Below are 16213 nucleotides of genomic sequence, written 5' to 3'. Positions count from 1 at the left end.
TCGTCTTTAAAATTTAGAGGAAAAGATTCAAATTTTAGTTTCCCTCTTATTTCAAAAGCTAGTGACTTTCGAGTGCATTTTTTAAATAAAAAGATTCTTTTTAATGCCCAAAACGGTTTTCATTTTACTCAATTAATTGCTAAATGGTTATGATAATAACACCTATTAAAGTTGCAAAACCGTTTCATCTCCAACGGTCACTCAACTACCCAGCTTGAAACGGGCGAGCCAGAACTAAGCACCTTGAGCCCAACCCAGCAGTACCAGAACACATTATAAGATCTGTAGAAATCTGATCTGTCTATTTTATCCAACAGTCTTAAGAATCATATTTGGGCTTCTTAAGATATGGATTCTTTCCAACAAATAATGAAAGAATGATATATGGCTTAGTTGAACCCAAAACACATTACTTGAAACGAAAACATGTTAGTCGACCTCAAAACAGTGCAAGTCGAAGCTAAAAATCCATGTATTGTAAATTAAACCATAATTGAAATAAAACATGGAAAACATATTGCACTTATCTCTTTTGATGAAAAAACATTTGGAAAAAACCAGATTCGAAGAGAGAAGGGGGCTGAGTCGTGCCACTGGTCACTCTCCTTAAGAATCGTATCCGCCCCCTACCGGTGCAACCGGGATCCGCGAACCGACGCTCCAAGATAAAACAACCAAATATGGCTCAAGTCCACGTGCACTCGCTGACTGGTCCACCCAGAACCACCTTAGAACTGTGCTCAGACACGGAAGGAACAGAAGGAAGGAAATGAAGCAAAACCAGAAAACACAAACCTTTTTTTGTGTAAACCTCTTTCTTTTTTTGTTGGCAAAAGCCACTCCAAACGTAGACTCCAAAATCTCTTAGCCTTACCCAAACTGTATTCTCTTCTCATTTTTATAGACACCAAAGTGTCAGTTGGAAAGAGCCACCATTTATGAGTATTAATGTTGAGAAAAGCCACCATTAAGAGCCTTGAACGTTTCTCTTCCAACATTCATATTTGTGACCGTTGGAGATGAAACAGTTTTGCAACTTTAATAGGTGTTATTATCATAACCATTTAGCAATTAATGGGGTAATATGGAAACCGTTTTGGGCATTAAAAAGAATCTTTTCATTTTAAAAATGCACTCAAAAGTCACTAGCTTTTGAAATAAGAGGGAAACCAAAATTTGAATCTTTTCCTCTAAATTTTAAAGACAAGGCAAAAATCACTTTTGGCTTTTCAAATTCTTTAAAATTTCCAACACCCAGCTGCCTAATGCGTTCCATCAGCTCTGGAGCTTTTGGCGTATCGGTAAGGTATCTAACATTTGGTATCAGAGCAACCACCACATCCGTATAAAAACCAGAGTGAAAGTCGCTAGAGTGAATTTGCCACAGAGTGGGCGGGCCGTCGCGGAAGGGACGACATGTGGAAAGGGCTACTTGGAAAAAAGGCCAGAGTAAAAGCCGTCACAGAGTGGGCCGCCGAGGACGGCGGATGCAGAAGCGAGGTGGTATGTTACAGTCCTAAGTGGGGGCCCACCTAGGTATGGGACTGGGTGGGACCCAGCCTGGTATGGGACAGGTTTTAAAAGGCCTTCCCTAATGCGTTCCATATCAGCTCAGGAGCTGTAGAGCTTTCGGAGTATCGGTAAGGTACATAACAGGGTTTTGATGGGATAGAGTTTTAATGTTCCTGCATTCTATTTTCTTCAATAACCAGTTGAATTTTTGCATAGGAAATAATCTTGCTACCTATCTCATCGATTTAATTATGCAACTTTTTATTCTGGTACATCGAGCAAGAAATCTATTGTCAAAGCCCGATGGTCGAGAGGAAAAACACAATCTGGTATTTCCAATTACGTATGGGAAGCGGCTATCGATAACTTTGGAGATTTTTAGGCTACCCATGAGGAACACCATTATCTGACTTTTTTCTTCTCTGCAATGAAAAAAACATAGACTTCTCTAATTGACCGATTCTTTATTGAATTTCCACTTTGTTTTTCAATCCCAATTCCCCTAGCAGAACCCTTGTGTATCAATCTCCTGTTTATAGTTTTTCCCTGATCAAGTTTAGTCTTATACGTTGTAGCACTGAGAATCCTTCATTTATCGAGCTTTCAAGACTTCACCTATCTTTCTGCTAATTCCATGTTTTAGAAGTCTGTCCTTCCATAAGAGCGTCCTATGTAAGGATACCCTTCATCATAGGGGTGCAACTTGGGTCGGGCTCAACCAGAACCCGACGGATTCCACCAGATTTTGGCTCGGGTTGGGTTGGGTTGGGTTGGCATTTTCTTAGATTGGGTTGGGTTAGGTTTGGGAAAAGCCAACCCGATTTATTTTCAGGTTGGGTTAGGGTTGAGGCCTTGGCAACCCGACCAAACCCGAACCCAACCTCCCTCCTCTATCTTTTTCATGATTTTCTTAGGGTTATGTCTTTTTCCTTGTATTTTTTGTTTGACCCAAGCCCAACCTGACTCAACCCGAACCCAACCCAACCCGATTTGGAGGCGGTTGGGTTAGGGTTGACAATCCTCAACCCGAGGCTTTGGTTGGGTTGGGTCGGGTTAGGGTTGAGGAAATGCTATCTCGGTTTGAGGAATAGCAGAGCTAATAGAGTGAATAGAACAAATAGAGGAACATGCACAAGAAGGAGTGTCGGACCTCTCTTTTCCACTACTCTCCCTTTGAAAAGAGGTCTTACAAGAAGCAAAGAAACTGACTGATTCAAAGCATGTAACATCCATTGACATCACTCTCTTTTTGAGACTTGGATGATCATTGATAACAATTATAACGCTTTTGAGAAGCAGGATACCGGAGGAAGATGAACGTACGTGCCTTAGGATCAAGCATAAAACGATGACTGTTTTGAACAAAGTATAACGAATACAACCAAAAACATTAGAAGGAATTGAGAAAGGGGAATGATTAGGCCACAACAGTTCAAATGGAGATTTGAAGTTCAACACCCAGGATAGCATATGATTGATAATATATGATGCAATAAGAGCAAGTCCAGACCAAAATATTTTAGGAACATTCTCAATGAACAGGAGCACGAGCCACATCAAGAAGGTATCTATTGTTTTATTGTACATCACCATGTTGTTGTGGAATGCCAACACAAGTTCATTGATGCTCTATGCCATGGTCAGCAAGATATGCTTGAAGCCAAACTTAATAAGGATCATCTTATGAAAGTTTTGAAAGACGGAATATGTTGTGCAGATGTCTTGTATTCTGACAGTGATTCATCATCCTGGAGGATTAATGTGCATGATGCATATGCTGGTTAAGCAGAGTGATCAGCTTGCTAGGAGTGCAAGGGACAGCGTGCCCCTGTCGGGGTTTCCAGGGCAGGGCCCTGAAAGAAAATTTTAATTTTTGGATTGCACTTGGGGTATTTCAGTAACTCTTGATGTAGTGAGAAAAGAATTGATGTCTAATTTTGGAAAGTTATATAAAAGTAGGCTCTAATAATTGCCCTGCTCTTTTTTACATGTCTTCACAGTAGTGTGGCCTACTGGTTTTCTATAAACCATCCCATCACATCTATGAGCTTCTTCCAAGTCCCATTCATGACTTCTCTGGGGTGGAACTGATCTACTATCTCCTTCTAGTGGCTTCACTGTATGATTTTTCAGCTTTTATCTCTGGAAATATTTACACAACTTGTACATAAATCTTATTGTGACCTGGTGGGCGAGCCTTGGCGCAACGGTAAATTTGCTCCATTGCGACCTGGTGGTCACGAGTTCGAGTCACGGAAACAACCTCTCTGCAAGGCAGGGGTAAGGCTGCGTACATCTAGCCCTCCCCAGACCCCGCAATGGCAGGGCCTCATGCACTGGGCCGCCCTTTTTTTAACTACATAAATCTTATATTTTTATTGAAGAAGTTGCTTCTATTCACTTTTAACTAGTAACTATGCTTCAAAAAGCACGAAAGATGACCAACTAGCCCATAAAAAAAGTTCTTCAGAGGAGTTTAACTAGTGCAACTTCTATCTTTTGTAATAGATTAATGTAATTATGTCATTCTGAACTTGTCATCCAACTGTGGTTGCATAATTAGTAACTACAATATATTGACATGCCTTCTAAGTTCTAACTTTCCAAAATATATGGACTCAGGCTACCATTCAACTCCATAAGGCTTCTGCTTCAATGATTCCAGTAGCAAAGTGGTCTTAAATTATGTTGCTTGTAAGAGTTTTATAAATAATTCATGGAAGCAGACCATCATTAGGACTCTAGCAAGTACATGTGACAGTATCAAAGAATATGTATTTAACATTGGAAATTACTACCCCAATACCCAATCCATCATGAAATACAATAATTAGGAGTCCAGCATTGCCCCAAACAGAGCATAAATTCATTTTGTTGCTTATAAAGAAAATTAATTGCAATATGTGTTGCCAGAAGAGTTTGACTAAATTCTTGCACAATCCGAATCTTCCTTCTCTTGTATGTAGAAAACGTGTTTGAAGAATGCATCCTTCTGTTTTGCAGGGCATCCCATTGCTTTCTTGTTGGTTTTGCAGGACTTTCAAATCCATTATCACCCAAGATCATGCTTGACAAATCACAAGAAGTTTAGTGTTAAACTCTTGCGCCTTCACGTGCATCCTGTACCTGAACCGTAAACATCATAAGTTTATGATGGAAGAAGAGGATCAAGCGGGTGTGCCTCAATCAAATCATACAATTCATCTCCTACACCAAACCCTAGCATCATCCTAGCCATATCACCTGTCTTCAATTTAGGCTTCGAATTCTTTTGTTGCTTCAACCAAGAGTACATGATAAAAACTTTCTTCATAGCGAATAACTCCAATGCGTCAGGGTTGAACACAACGCCTAATCTCATACTCATCTACCAAATAATTTGGCACGGTAAGGATGAAGAAGGTTTAAGACAAGGCTATACAATACAACCAACACAGATATAACCTAAATAATACCTGATGAGGAACCAGCATGGCTGCGTACCGAGCAAGCTCTCCAGTCCAGCACAACGGGCAACCATGGATAGCAAGCATCGAGTCTGACAAACCATAATCTTATGTCAGGGAATTCTGATAATTCACGAGGATCGTGTGGATATTCTCTTTCGTAGTTTATTGTAAAACCAACTGTCCGTTCCAGAAGCTCTTTCGGTTCAGTTATGGCTCCATCTGCATGGGTATATGCATAAGGATCATTCCATGTTTTACTTAAGAAAGTTGTGTAAGTGGTTGCAGCCTATAGACAGGTAAGGTGGTATTCAGATAATTGAAAGCAGAGTTCAGTTGCTCTTTCTGATGCTTGATAAATGAAGACTTTACCTTCTGGAATGCCAATTAAGGAACAGGAGATAGGTCCAGGAGCCGAATAACATCATTATTGATTACTATTTCAAAACGACCCTCAGTTGGTGGCAGTGGAGGCGCAACTTTGGGCTTATCTAACAATCAAGGCATTTCAGAATCAGTTTAGTGAAAATTGAAGTTTGATACAGCTATACGATGAATAACCCGTGATAGAGATTATCCAGTCACAGAGCCCAGTCATTGTTTTTCCAAACCATGAGATGAAATCCTGAGAGCTCCAATGGAACATCATAATAGCAGACACAACAGAGGAATTGGCAGAAACTTAATGGTAAGAAGTTAGGAGAAAGTGGGGGAAAGCTCTAGTGAAGGTATCTAACAGGTAGAATTTACTTTTCAAGTTCATGACCATCAGAATTTTAGACTTCCTATGGCTTTACATAAGAATATAATTAACAGAGGATAATTTCTCTCTTGTTTATCATGCTAGCTATTGATGACTGAAATCAGAGGATCAGCTAATAAAAGCTTCTATAAGTATCTTTTCGAAATTAAAATCTGAGAATTTTTTCTGTAACTTCTCAAATATGATCCGGAAGGTATCTAAGAGGTAGAATTTACTTTCAAGTTCATGACAATGAGAATCTTAAACTTTTAATAAAATGAAGTGTTGCATCCTAAATGGTCTACTGTGTTTAGAAAATCTGAAATTTTATGAATCTTCGAACTCCCTAAATTATGTTCGTCCTTCCTTTGCAATAGTTTATGTATCACTGGAATCAGGGGAGTTTTTTGTGGTCTTGATTCAAAAATCTTCCATCCGTTTATTTTTGAGGCCCAGTTAAGTAGTCCCCAGGAACATCAATGTTGGTAGTCTGCCATTGATAGACGCTTGCAAAAAATCTCATAGAAAAAAAATCTATGGTACTGATTTGAAAATCTGTTCAGTGAGATCTTAGAGCATGTGCCAAACTAGATGAAAGGTTCTGATAAGTGCATGCCCGCTTTGCTACTTTGTGCAATTTATCTATGCTGTTTGGATGTGGGGAGTTTTTTTCATGGAAAATAAAGTTTCCAACGTTTTGTTAAATTCCTTTTTCATGAAAAGTGTTTTCGGCAACCACAAAATTTCCTTTACAGGAAAATTACAAACCTTGTAGACCTTGGATTTTTCATGGATTTGGTTTTCTACAATTCTCTTTTCCTTGATCCAATTGGCCCGGGGCACGTTTGGCTAAAACCAAAATTTCATACAGAAATTAAATTCTTCGAGGTATTGTATTTTAGGTAAAAGTTTTTAGTAAAAGAACTTGGGAATATTGAACCCATGTTGTCATGTTGAGTATTTTTTTCCCTACGAAAAAATATGAAATTTTTTTTTCATGGAAAACAAATTCCTCACATAGAGAAAATTCCAGGGTCCAGTAGGTTTGTAATTTTCTTTGAAAACAGGGAAAATTTTAGATTTTGGATAAAATTTCCATGGAAAAAGAGTTTACCAAATTTGAGAAAATCCTTCTTCATGGAAAAAAAAATTTCCACTATATATTTCCATCCATCCTCATAGCGCATAAAACAATGTAAGATCCCGCATCAGAGAGAGAGAAGATTGATAAGACATAAAACTACCGTGCCCGCCCATATGGATGAGGGCACGGTGGTTTTGCTAGAGAATAAAACCGAGACAGGTGAAAGACCCAGAACCGGACAATATTTACACAGTGGTGTTTGGGCGTGACAATCAATATCAAAGAAAAAAAGATTCTACAAGTATTTTTCCGACTTTGCCAAAAATATTAATGGATGAAGTAAAAGGAGAAAGGAACCGAACAGAGCTTAAGAAATGTGGAAATGAAAAAAATTAATATTATGAATCAAATTATGTATTTCTTCTCTACAGAATGACTTAGAATTGCTGCTATATTGGAAAATTATAACATTAATGGCCTTTAAATGGATGGTCAAAAGTAGTTTGAGCAGGAAATGAGCAACCGTAAATATTTTATTGAAAAAATGCAACTGAAATTGTTGATGGGCTGTGACCTATCTCTGTGTTGGCCTACATTTACTTACTTTTCTAATCTAACCAATTCTTTAATCTGGCACTAGCGATCTAACTGTCAGATCTCACTAGCTCTGGTATATTCTAACACCTATAACTGATTACACCATAGTACTGTGCTGCTCTGCATATTAGTTGTTTACCAATATGATTAATTTAAATACCCAATCTTTTATCTTTTCTTTTTTTTTTAATGAAGGAAGAAGCTATATATCCACGCACCCTAGCTATTTCCATTAGTGGTACGCCTCATTATTTTAAACTTAGCTGTTGATAGCTATCAGAGTACCAAACTTAGTAGACAACTATAAAATAGGAGTGCCAATATCAAAACTAGAGGAATATCAGCTGACTAAGGACATGATCAGCAGTTAGGAACTGGAGGTCGAGAGAGAGAGAGAGATGCCTTGTTTGGACATCTCAATCTGCCAATCAAAATTCGAATATACAATCAGATTATCCTCACCGTTCTATCAATAGACTTTGCATATTGAATACAAGGTGCTGTCAATATATGTTCTAACCATTTCCTCGTGACCCAGATCAAATGGTTGCGATTGTCTGATTAGTACAATATTCAATCTATATAGAGCCATCCAATGCGGGACCCACCAAAAAATGGATAGTCCAAATCACCTCCCACTTGGACACCCTGAGGTGGGTCAGTCAAACTTAATCTAAACATATCATATAATTCCTCAAACATTGCTCACTGTCATGGCCTAGTTGGGTGATAAAGATCTTCAAATTCATTCAGCCATAAACAGAAACTAAAGAGAAAACAGTAAAAAAATCCTACCATGTGACGAAGGAAACAAACAAAAGCCAGAAAAGGTTATGTGGAAGGAAAATGATTTGAGAGAAGTGAGTTTGGCCCTTCTTTGATCCCCTCGTGTGTCTCGCACGCCTAACCCCATTTTCAGTCTTTGCCTCCCTTAGCTTTCTTTGACCGAACCCTATTCATACGCGGAAAGTGGTGCTGTTCTCTGTCATTTTTTCTTGGCTCTGAACCAAAGGAATAATTAGCTTGTGGGCCAGACCCTTCGATCCCCTCCTGCACGTGAGATCCCCTCTAAAATAATCCCCCTCTCACGTTCTCTACTGAAACTTCCTTTTGTCTCAAACTTTAAAGATCTTGACGAGTCCTTGCTTTGTTTAATATACATACGTGCAATGGCCATGTTTTCGTTCTGTGGTTTTGCAGCTTCAATATCTTTTTGTTACATGGCTGTGGAATGAGCTTTTTTTAAAAGCTTTTGATGGGTGCATGGAAAGAGAATTTGAGAACTATTGGTGGATTGAAAACTAAAATGGTTATTGATTCATATGGAAGACTGCATTCCATAGAAACCCATCTTAGAGTACAAGTAGGAACTCCACCGTTTGAAGGACTTAGTGAAGTGCTTAAGTACATAAGGATATTGAGGCCTATTAAATATGTGTTTTTGTAATGCAAATCCCACGACAAAGAGACGATATGGTCAGATCAGACTCCTAGCTTGGCCTAATTGAAGCAATTCTGCGCCTTTCTTCTGACTTGGGTCTTCCTCAGAGGATGGTCTTCCTTAAGATCTTAGAAATGGGATTTTTTGAAGCCCATTTCATCTCAACACAAATTCACAGACTACATGCACGCCCCTTGAAGTCACTAATCAAATTGATTTGCAAAACAAAGAAAACTCCTCACAACCCCATGAAGGCATGGAAGGTTATGTTGGTGATTTTCAAAATAAAAAGAATTTTGAAAATGGTTTTTGAAAATAAAAAGGTCTTATTTTGAGAAAATCAGTGTTTTGAAAGAGATGTAGAAAGGCTCGTGAAAGATTAAAAGTTTAGTCCCACATAGGAAAGTGAAAAAAATAGAGAGGGGTTAAAAAGTATCCCTTCACTTTTGCCTATGTTTCGAAATTCAAATTTTACGTAAATGGTGGACCAATGGATACTGTGATATACCCACGTGACATGAGCGTAGGGCTCTAGTAGTGCTTTTTGGTGTACTTTGAGCACATTTTTTTTATAGATTTGATCTAAGCCTTTGATCATGATTGGTGTGATGGGGTGCTGATCTTGAGCAGTTGTGATCTGGACCGTAGGATCATGCTCGAATGTGCTCTAACAACTAGTGGTTGATAGGGTGTGGTCTAGAGCGTAGGATTGTGTGGTAACAGTCGGTGCTCGATTGGGTGCAATCTAGATTGTCTGATCGCAACCAGTTGCGTACCAACAATCAAAGGCCATAGGGTGCGATCCAAGCCATAGATTGGCGATCAATCTTGATCGAACGTTTATTTGGGGCGGACAGGGCTTTACTAAAGCTTACAGGCACTCCAGAGCCAATCTAGACCATGTAATTATGATCTATTGCAATCTTCTTTTTTTTTTGATTGGTTCTATCTATTGCAATCTAACAGTCAGATAATCAGTCCATTTGAGATGGTCACTTGGCTACAATTGGTAATTCATGAGGTCGGCCTATATCTTTGGAAACCACCAATACTTTGGTGTGACCATATTATTGGTGTCATCTACCTCACAGGGAACCCAATATTTCATGCATAAAGTAAGCATGCTGACGTCGATTTGGATTTTTTCGTGATTGGTAGCTCATAAGGATCTCGATATCTGATTTCTTTCTAGCTAGCGCCGATCAAATTCCCGACTCATTTATAAAATTACTCAGTTTGAAACGATTTCTTCTTCCCCAAGACAAAGTCAAGTGATGTCTAGAAATTTTCTTATGCAAGGCAATGTTAAGGGTCTGGATGCATTGCGTAGACTCGAGAGTAGTCGGATAAGTAGTCAACATGGAGGAGACACGCATTGGATTTGCTTGGAAGTACCTTGGAAAATAGTGGTAAGTAGAGTTTGATTGCGAAACATAGACTCAGAGAGTAGTGGAATAAGTAGGGGGTGTCACTACCAATATAGAGAGAAGAGACAATGAGGGAATGAGAGAAAAAGCACCATTTTGAAATTTTTCAAGCAAAATTCCACCTTTTTTTTGTAGAATTTGGTTTGAGAGTTATATGGAGGGACAAGAATGCCACCTCAGGCATGCAGTAATTACCTAGGAGACATCCCAGGGAGTATCCGGGGAGTTCAATGCAATATTGGCAACCAAACAAGGCATGGCATCCCAAGTCTAGATTGTGCAACCAAACACAATCGTACCCCCATCTTTTGTAAAATTGTATTATAGCATTTTTGCAATTTGATTAGTGAGGAGAATTGATGGTTCATTTAGTGGAACATAGTTGATTTAGAACTAATAACCAATTAATCTATAAAAAGTAAATAATGTGCGCACTGTGCATAGTATTAACAAAAGCAAATTTGAGTCAGTACTCTACTAAACTCTACATTATGTTTGGATGATTATATTATCGGCATATATCATAGATGACTAATTATTAAGCAATTGTTGGGATCCGGGTAGAACTCGCCCTCAAAAGCTAACTGTTGAGGAGAGGGTGCCCAATCTCTTATAACTCATCCACATCTCCCTAACGTTTCCGATGTGGGATCTTGCTTTTGCATGGAACCCCGACAATCTCCCCCTCAACACAGAAACAGCGTGGACAATCTCGCCCATCCACGGGGGAGCAACGTGGGAACTACGAGATCTTCCCCGACAGATTTTTCCGTCCTCGGAGGCATACCGGGGTTACCATGCCCGGCTCTGATACCACTTGCTAGTACCCCGGTAGAACTCGCCGTCAAAATCTTGTCGTTAAGGGGAGGGTGCCCAAGCCCTTATAACCCATCCACATTTCCGATGTGGGATCTTTCTTTTGCGTGGAACCCCCAACAGCTATTACTTTTAAACATTTGAATTTCCTTCTCTTTGCTTACTAATTTTCTTTACTTATGTTTTATGCAATTGTACTAGTTTTGTAGATTTTGAAAACAACCAATTATTAAATAATTACTTCAAAACATTTGTATTTCTTTCTCTTTTCTTACCAACTTTCTTTGCTTACTGTGTATGCAAATTTACTCTAATTTTGTAGATTTCTAAGACTTATTCTACATTAGAGTTCATCTTTTCATTTTCTTTTAAACTTTCACATGCATATTGAGTAATTTTTTATTTTTTTTTGTCTTCTCCTTTCTCTCTTTCTTATTTTGCATTCTCTTTAAAGTTTTCTTTATTTACTATGTTTGCGCAGATTTAACTATTATTCTAATAAGTTTCAAAATATACTTTGCACTCCCTCACCCTTTATAGATTTTTCTAAATATTTTGGATGATTCATTTCGAATTAAATAACATAGAAAAGTACAAAATGAGCATATCTATGACGTTAATGCTTTTATATATTGGCCGGTGGGGCTACTTTTGACCAAAACAATATTAAAATTTATTTCAAACCTTAGTTTTCGTTCTTGTTTATGAGAAAAACAAAAATATACAACTTATCAGAGACATTCTAGGGTGCAGCAAAATCAGGATGCAATCATGGGCGTCCATTGTTTTCCGGCCAGGCACCGGAGAGAGGGTGTGATTTGCCTACCGGAAAACATGGGGAAATGGGTATATTGTCATCCATAAAGCTCTAAAAAATAACATGATGGACACAAATGGTTAGAGCATTATAATAATCAGAATCCAAAGCCACAAATGATAGTGTTGGAATTTCTAAAGCTTGATGCAACCCAAACCTAACCTCTCTCTCTCTCTCTCTCTCTCTCCAAGTCTCATATGCTCCCTCATTGGAATCGTACAATGGGGTCATTGGCATGACATTACCTGTACTTTTATTCGATTTTGCTCAGACCTCATTGTACATTGCTAATCAAGAGTAGCCTATATGAACAAAAAAGAGTAAAGAGACAAGAAGAATAAATTGTACCTAGGGGTGTTAACGGACCCAGAATGGATCCCAAGGACCTGACTACTAATGGACAGTATTTGGGCAAAATGTTGAATCCGACCGTGTTCAACGTATCGTAAGGTCCGAAACGCTGCCAAAAATCCAATGGAGCGTCCTAGATCCAAATGAAGGGTGCCAATCAACGATAATAACGTACCCTTTATACATTTTGTTCATTTATGCTATTCATGAGGGATATTTTCGTAAAGTTAAAAACCCTACTCAAAACCACGAACAATATTTTATATTTCTTCTTCTTCCTTTCAATGACGGTTCTCCTCCTACTCTCTGAGTTTCTTCCCTCTTCCTTGTCTAAGCCTAAGCTCTAATTGTGTACTATGTATATAGGACCTAGGACAATCCATTTCGAAATGGATTGTGACCCTAGTAGAGTGAACAATGTATATAGGACCTAGGATAGTCCATTTCGAAATGGATTGTGACCCTAGTAGAGTGTGAGATATCTCAGCCGTTGGATCATAAAGCATTTGATGAGAGGAAGCTTGATTAGATTTCCTAACTATCCACTTAGATTAGATTTAGATGTCTTTTCTCGTGTTTATCTTATCTTCCTATGTTTATCCCTAAGTGCTCTATAGCCTTTATATAAGCACAATTTAAGGTTGATTGTAATCATCCAGTATCAGTGAAATCTTTGTGATTTATCAGACCCAAACTCTAAAAGTAGAATCCGAAAACCACTCCTAAATTAAAGGATCTGACCCAATCCAAATGGATCATGACCAAGACATAGGTGGATTGGACCCATTTGAGGAAACAACGAAAGAAGAAGAAATTGCACCCAAAGGAGAAACTTTGATGCATTTCAGTTAGCCACGTCAACGCATAAGCTATGCACAGGTGCCCCATGAAATGCATGCTCCACTACAAATGCTATGTAAAGAAGAATCAAAATTTTCTTGGGCAGCTGCGTGGAGTTACATTAGTTTAGGGTTTGAGAGCTCTCGAGCCAAGGAGAGGGTGGGAATAGTTAAAGGGTAGGGTTTGGGAGACACGGAAACAGCGCCCACGTTCTCCTCATATCTTACTCCATTCTTTATTGCTATCCTTACAACAAGCGCTTGACAAACTGTGGTGTATTTCACCAAGGAATAAATATATACCCCATGTTTGCTTGTGACCCTCCATAAATACTCACCCCTACCCTAATCTCTTCTCCTTACCTTTCATTATTTGTCTGTCTTCTCAGTTATATGGAGTAAAAGAGACACCTCCTTTGCCATTGTCGTCATCTCTTTCTACGTAATCATGGTGGGTCTTTCTCCTTTTCCAATTTTATCTTTATTTTTTGCTCAATTGGGGCTGAATTTTGTTCAATTATAATGGGTTTTTCTTGTTTGTTATGGATAATTTGTAGGCAATTCGGAAGCCAGCATGGTTGGAAGCTCTCAACTCGCAGAAATTCTTCGTGGGGTGTTCGACACATGAAAGCGCAAAGAAGAATGAGAAGAACATCTGTTGTTTGGATTGCTGCACTAGCATTTGCCCTCACTGTCTCACTTCTCATCGTTTTCATAGGCTGGTTCAGGTGCGTCGCTATGTTTACCACGACGTAGTTCGGCTAGAAGACCTTGAGAAACTCATAGACTGCTCTAATGTTCAGGTTAGTATGTTGTAACAACACCACCTCTCTTTAATTTGTTGGCTAAAACCATGTCTTCTAATGGAATTCTCAATTCTCTTTTTTCTTTCATTTACACTTTTCTTGTAGGCATATACCATAAATAGTGCCAAAGTAGTGTTCATTAAGAAGCGCCCTCAGAGTAGGCAGTTCAAGGGCTCTGGCAACTACTGCACCACCTGTGATAGAAGCCTGCAAGAACCTTATATTCATTGCTCTCTAGGCTGTAAGGTACAACATTCTTACTATTATGTCATGAAGACCCACTTAATTTCTATTTTTATTTTATATCAAGTTTTAGTTTTTTCAAGTCGTCGACAATTGCAAAACACAACAGGAAACAAATACAAAACAGAGAAATTAATTAGACAGAAGACAGTTGCAGAAAACAAGAGATTTACGTGGTTCACCATGTTGTGCTTCTATGGGATAGATTTCAAGACAAAAACGTTTAACAGTTTTAAAGTCCAATTTCCATCAAAAAATTATGGCCGTTTTCTACACAAATAAACAAATTGCACCTGCTCTCACACAGATACATAAATTATTTGCTTTTTAGATGTCAAGTGTAACACAAAATACATCATCCATTTTGGATATACATGTTGATATATTTAGGCTACTGATATTGGCACTTCCGTGATTTGATAATTGCATAAACACAGCTTTTCTTTTCCATTTTAATTGGCTTCTCAGAGCTTTTGGGAACTGTAATAACAATGTGACAGCTGTTCACATAATAAAGGCAAGCTGTGTTTGTGCAATTATCAAAACACCGTAGTGCCAATATCAGTGTGTGTATGTATATGTATGTGTGTGTATTATATATATGTATACAGGGATTTGCTAGCGACCATCGGAAAAGGCATTTCACGGATGGACTGTTGCATGTGAGAGCAGCCACACAGGCTCAGATTTTGACTTATTCATTTACTTTATCTGACTTGGCTGTTCTCACATGCAACAGCCCATCCCCGAAATGCTTTCTGCGATGGTCCTTAGCAAATCCCATGTATATAGAGATATTCTTTTGGGGTTATTTTCTTGATGATTGAGGGAATAATGATGGGTTAATTAAGGTGAATTGGCTGTGTGGTGATATAATCAGGTAGATTTTGTACTGAAGCAAAAGAAGGATCTCTCAGCCTACTTAAGAACATGTGATTGGTTGCAACTTAGCCCTGACTTCCTAGCCCATCAGGACATGGGAGATGATGAGAACAACGAGACACCGCGATCAACGGTGGTGGATGAAGAAGAGGCCATGGGTTCATCTTCTGGGTCATCTGGCTCAGAAAATCCAACCCTCGGGTGCACCGAGTTCATTCGAAAGAAGAGAAGTGGGCTCTACGGGTATTCAAGATCAGCTAGCAGTATTTCCAACGAAGACATGGAGACAAGCATCAGCAGAAGGAAAGGCATTCCACATAGATCTCCTCTATGTTAGACTTTCATTTTGACTCACTATTAATTTCTTTGTTTTCTCTCTTTGCTATTTTCTAAATACTTGGTCGAAGTTTTTGTCTTAATGGCTTCACGTGATTCCCAATTCCAAGTTTTATTGTACATTTTCCAAAGGGCTCTTCTTATTTAAATCTTCCAGTCGAGAATTGTACTCTTTTCTTATGTCTCTTTCACAAAGTCACAAGGCTGCCGACATATCAAGATATGCATAGCAAGATAGCCGTTATATCGTGATATACATAGAAAGGTCTCTAATAGCCTTGAAACTTGGGTCGGGTCGGGTCGAGCTTTTTGCTAAAAAAAATGATTTGGAATCAACATGAACCTGACCCAATTTTATGGTAAAAGCCCAACCCGAATTCACAAAAATCGACCTGAGTTGCGCCTAACGACCTTAACCCCATAAAAATATCATTTTATAAGCTTATTTATCGCATCTATATCATAATAGATGGATGTTATTAATGCATTTTATCATAATGTCTAGCCAATTTTAAGTAAATTTATACTTTATTATTTCTTAACATTTATTTTAACTATAATATTACCTATAAATCACCAATTAAGTATGATCAAATAATTTATAACAATGTAATAATTCCTTATACAGCTTTTGAGAAGCACTTTGTTAGGGTTTGGACAAGTCACAATTTGTTTGAAATCTTGTAGGCAATTTCTCTCATACGTTCATATCAAAATAACAGTACCTAAATATTTATAATCTTATATAAGTATACGAGGAATGATATGGTGAGACTCCATATAGACAGACACATGTAGTGATACAATCTGGCACTTGACGTTGCTAATCTTCCCCACTAAAACGGGCCGGGCGGTGGGCGCGGGAGGAAGAAAG

General features: G+C 38.5%; 1 protein-coding gene and 1 pseudogene across 1 annotated transcript; one reads left to right on the top strand and one right to left on the bottom strand.

Moving 5' to 3' along the window:
- Nucleotides 1-4660: 4660 nt before the first annotated feature.
- Nucleotides 4661-8558, bottom strand: LOC143849499 (protein CHLORORESPIRATORY REDUCTION 6, chloroplastic-like; annotated as a pseudogene).
- A 4646-nt stretch (nucleotides 8559-13204) lies between these two features.
- LOC143851871 (PLATZ transcription factor family protein) lies at nucleotides 13205-15519 on the top strand. Its single transcript, XM_077361370.1, has 4 exons — nucleotides 13205-13523; nucleotides 13630-13875; nucleotides 13984-14124; nucleotides 15002-15519. Exons 1-4 carry the CDS (start codon nucleotides 13521-13523, stop codon nucleotides 15338-15340), a joined length of 729 nt encoding a protein of 242 aa, XP_077217485.1. The 5' UTR covers nucleotides 13205-13520; the 3' UTR covers nucleotides 15341-15519.
- The last annotated feature ends 694 nt before the right edge of the window (nucleotides 15520-16213 follow it).

Source organism: Tasmannia lanceolata, unplaced genomic scaffold, assembly GCF_043159265.1.
Source record: "Tasmannia lanceolata isolate RefF3 unplaced genomic scaffold, GAP_Taslan_0.1 ptg000018l, whole genome shotgun sequence".
NCBI classification, from domain to species: domain Eukaryota; kingdom Viridiplantae; phylum Streptophyta; class Magnoliopsida; order Canellales; family Winteraceae; genus Tasmannia; species Tasmannia lanceolata.
Note: the sequence above shows the minus strand (reverse complement) of the source record. Positions and strands in the feature narration are given on the sequence as shown.

Excerpts from the sequence above, each read along its gene's own strand:
- LOC143851871 (XM_077361370.1), top strand. Across the intron at positions 13,876-13,983 it reads TAGACTGCTCTAATGTTCAG|GCATATACCATAAATAGTGC; the intron begins GTTAGTATGTTG and ends CTTTTCTTGTAG. Across the intron at positions 14,125-15,001 it reads ATTGCTCTCTAGGCTGTAAG|GTAGATTTTGTACTGAAGCA; the intron begins GTACAACATTCT and ends TGATATAATCAG.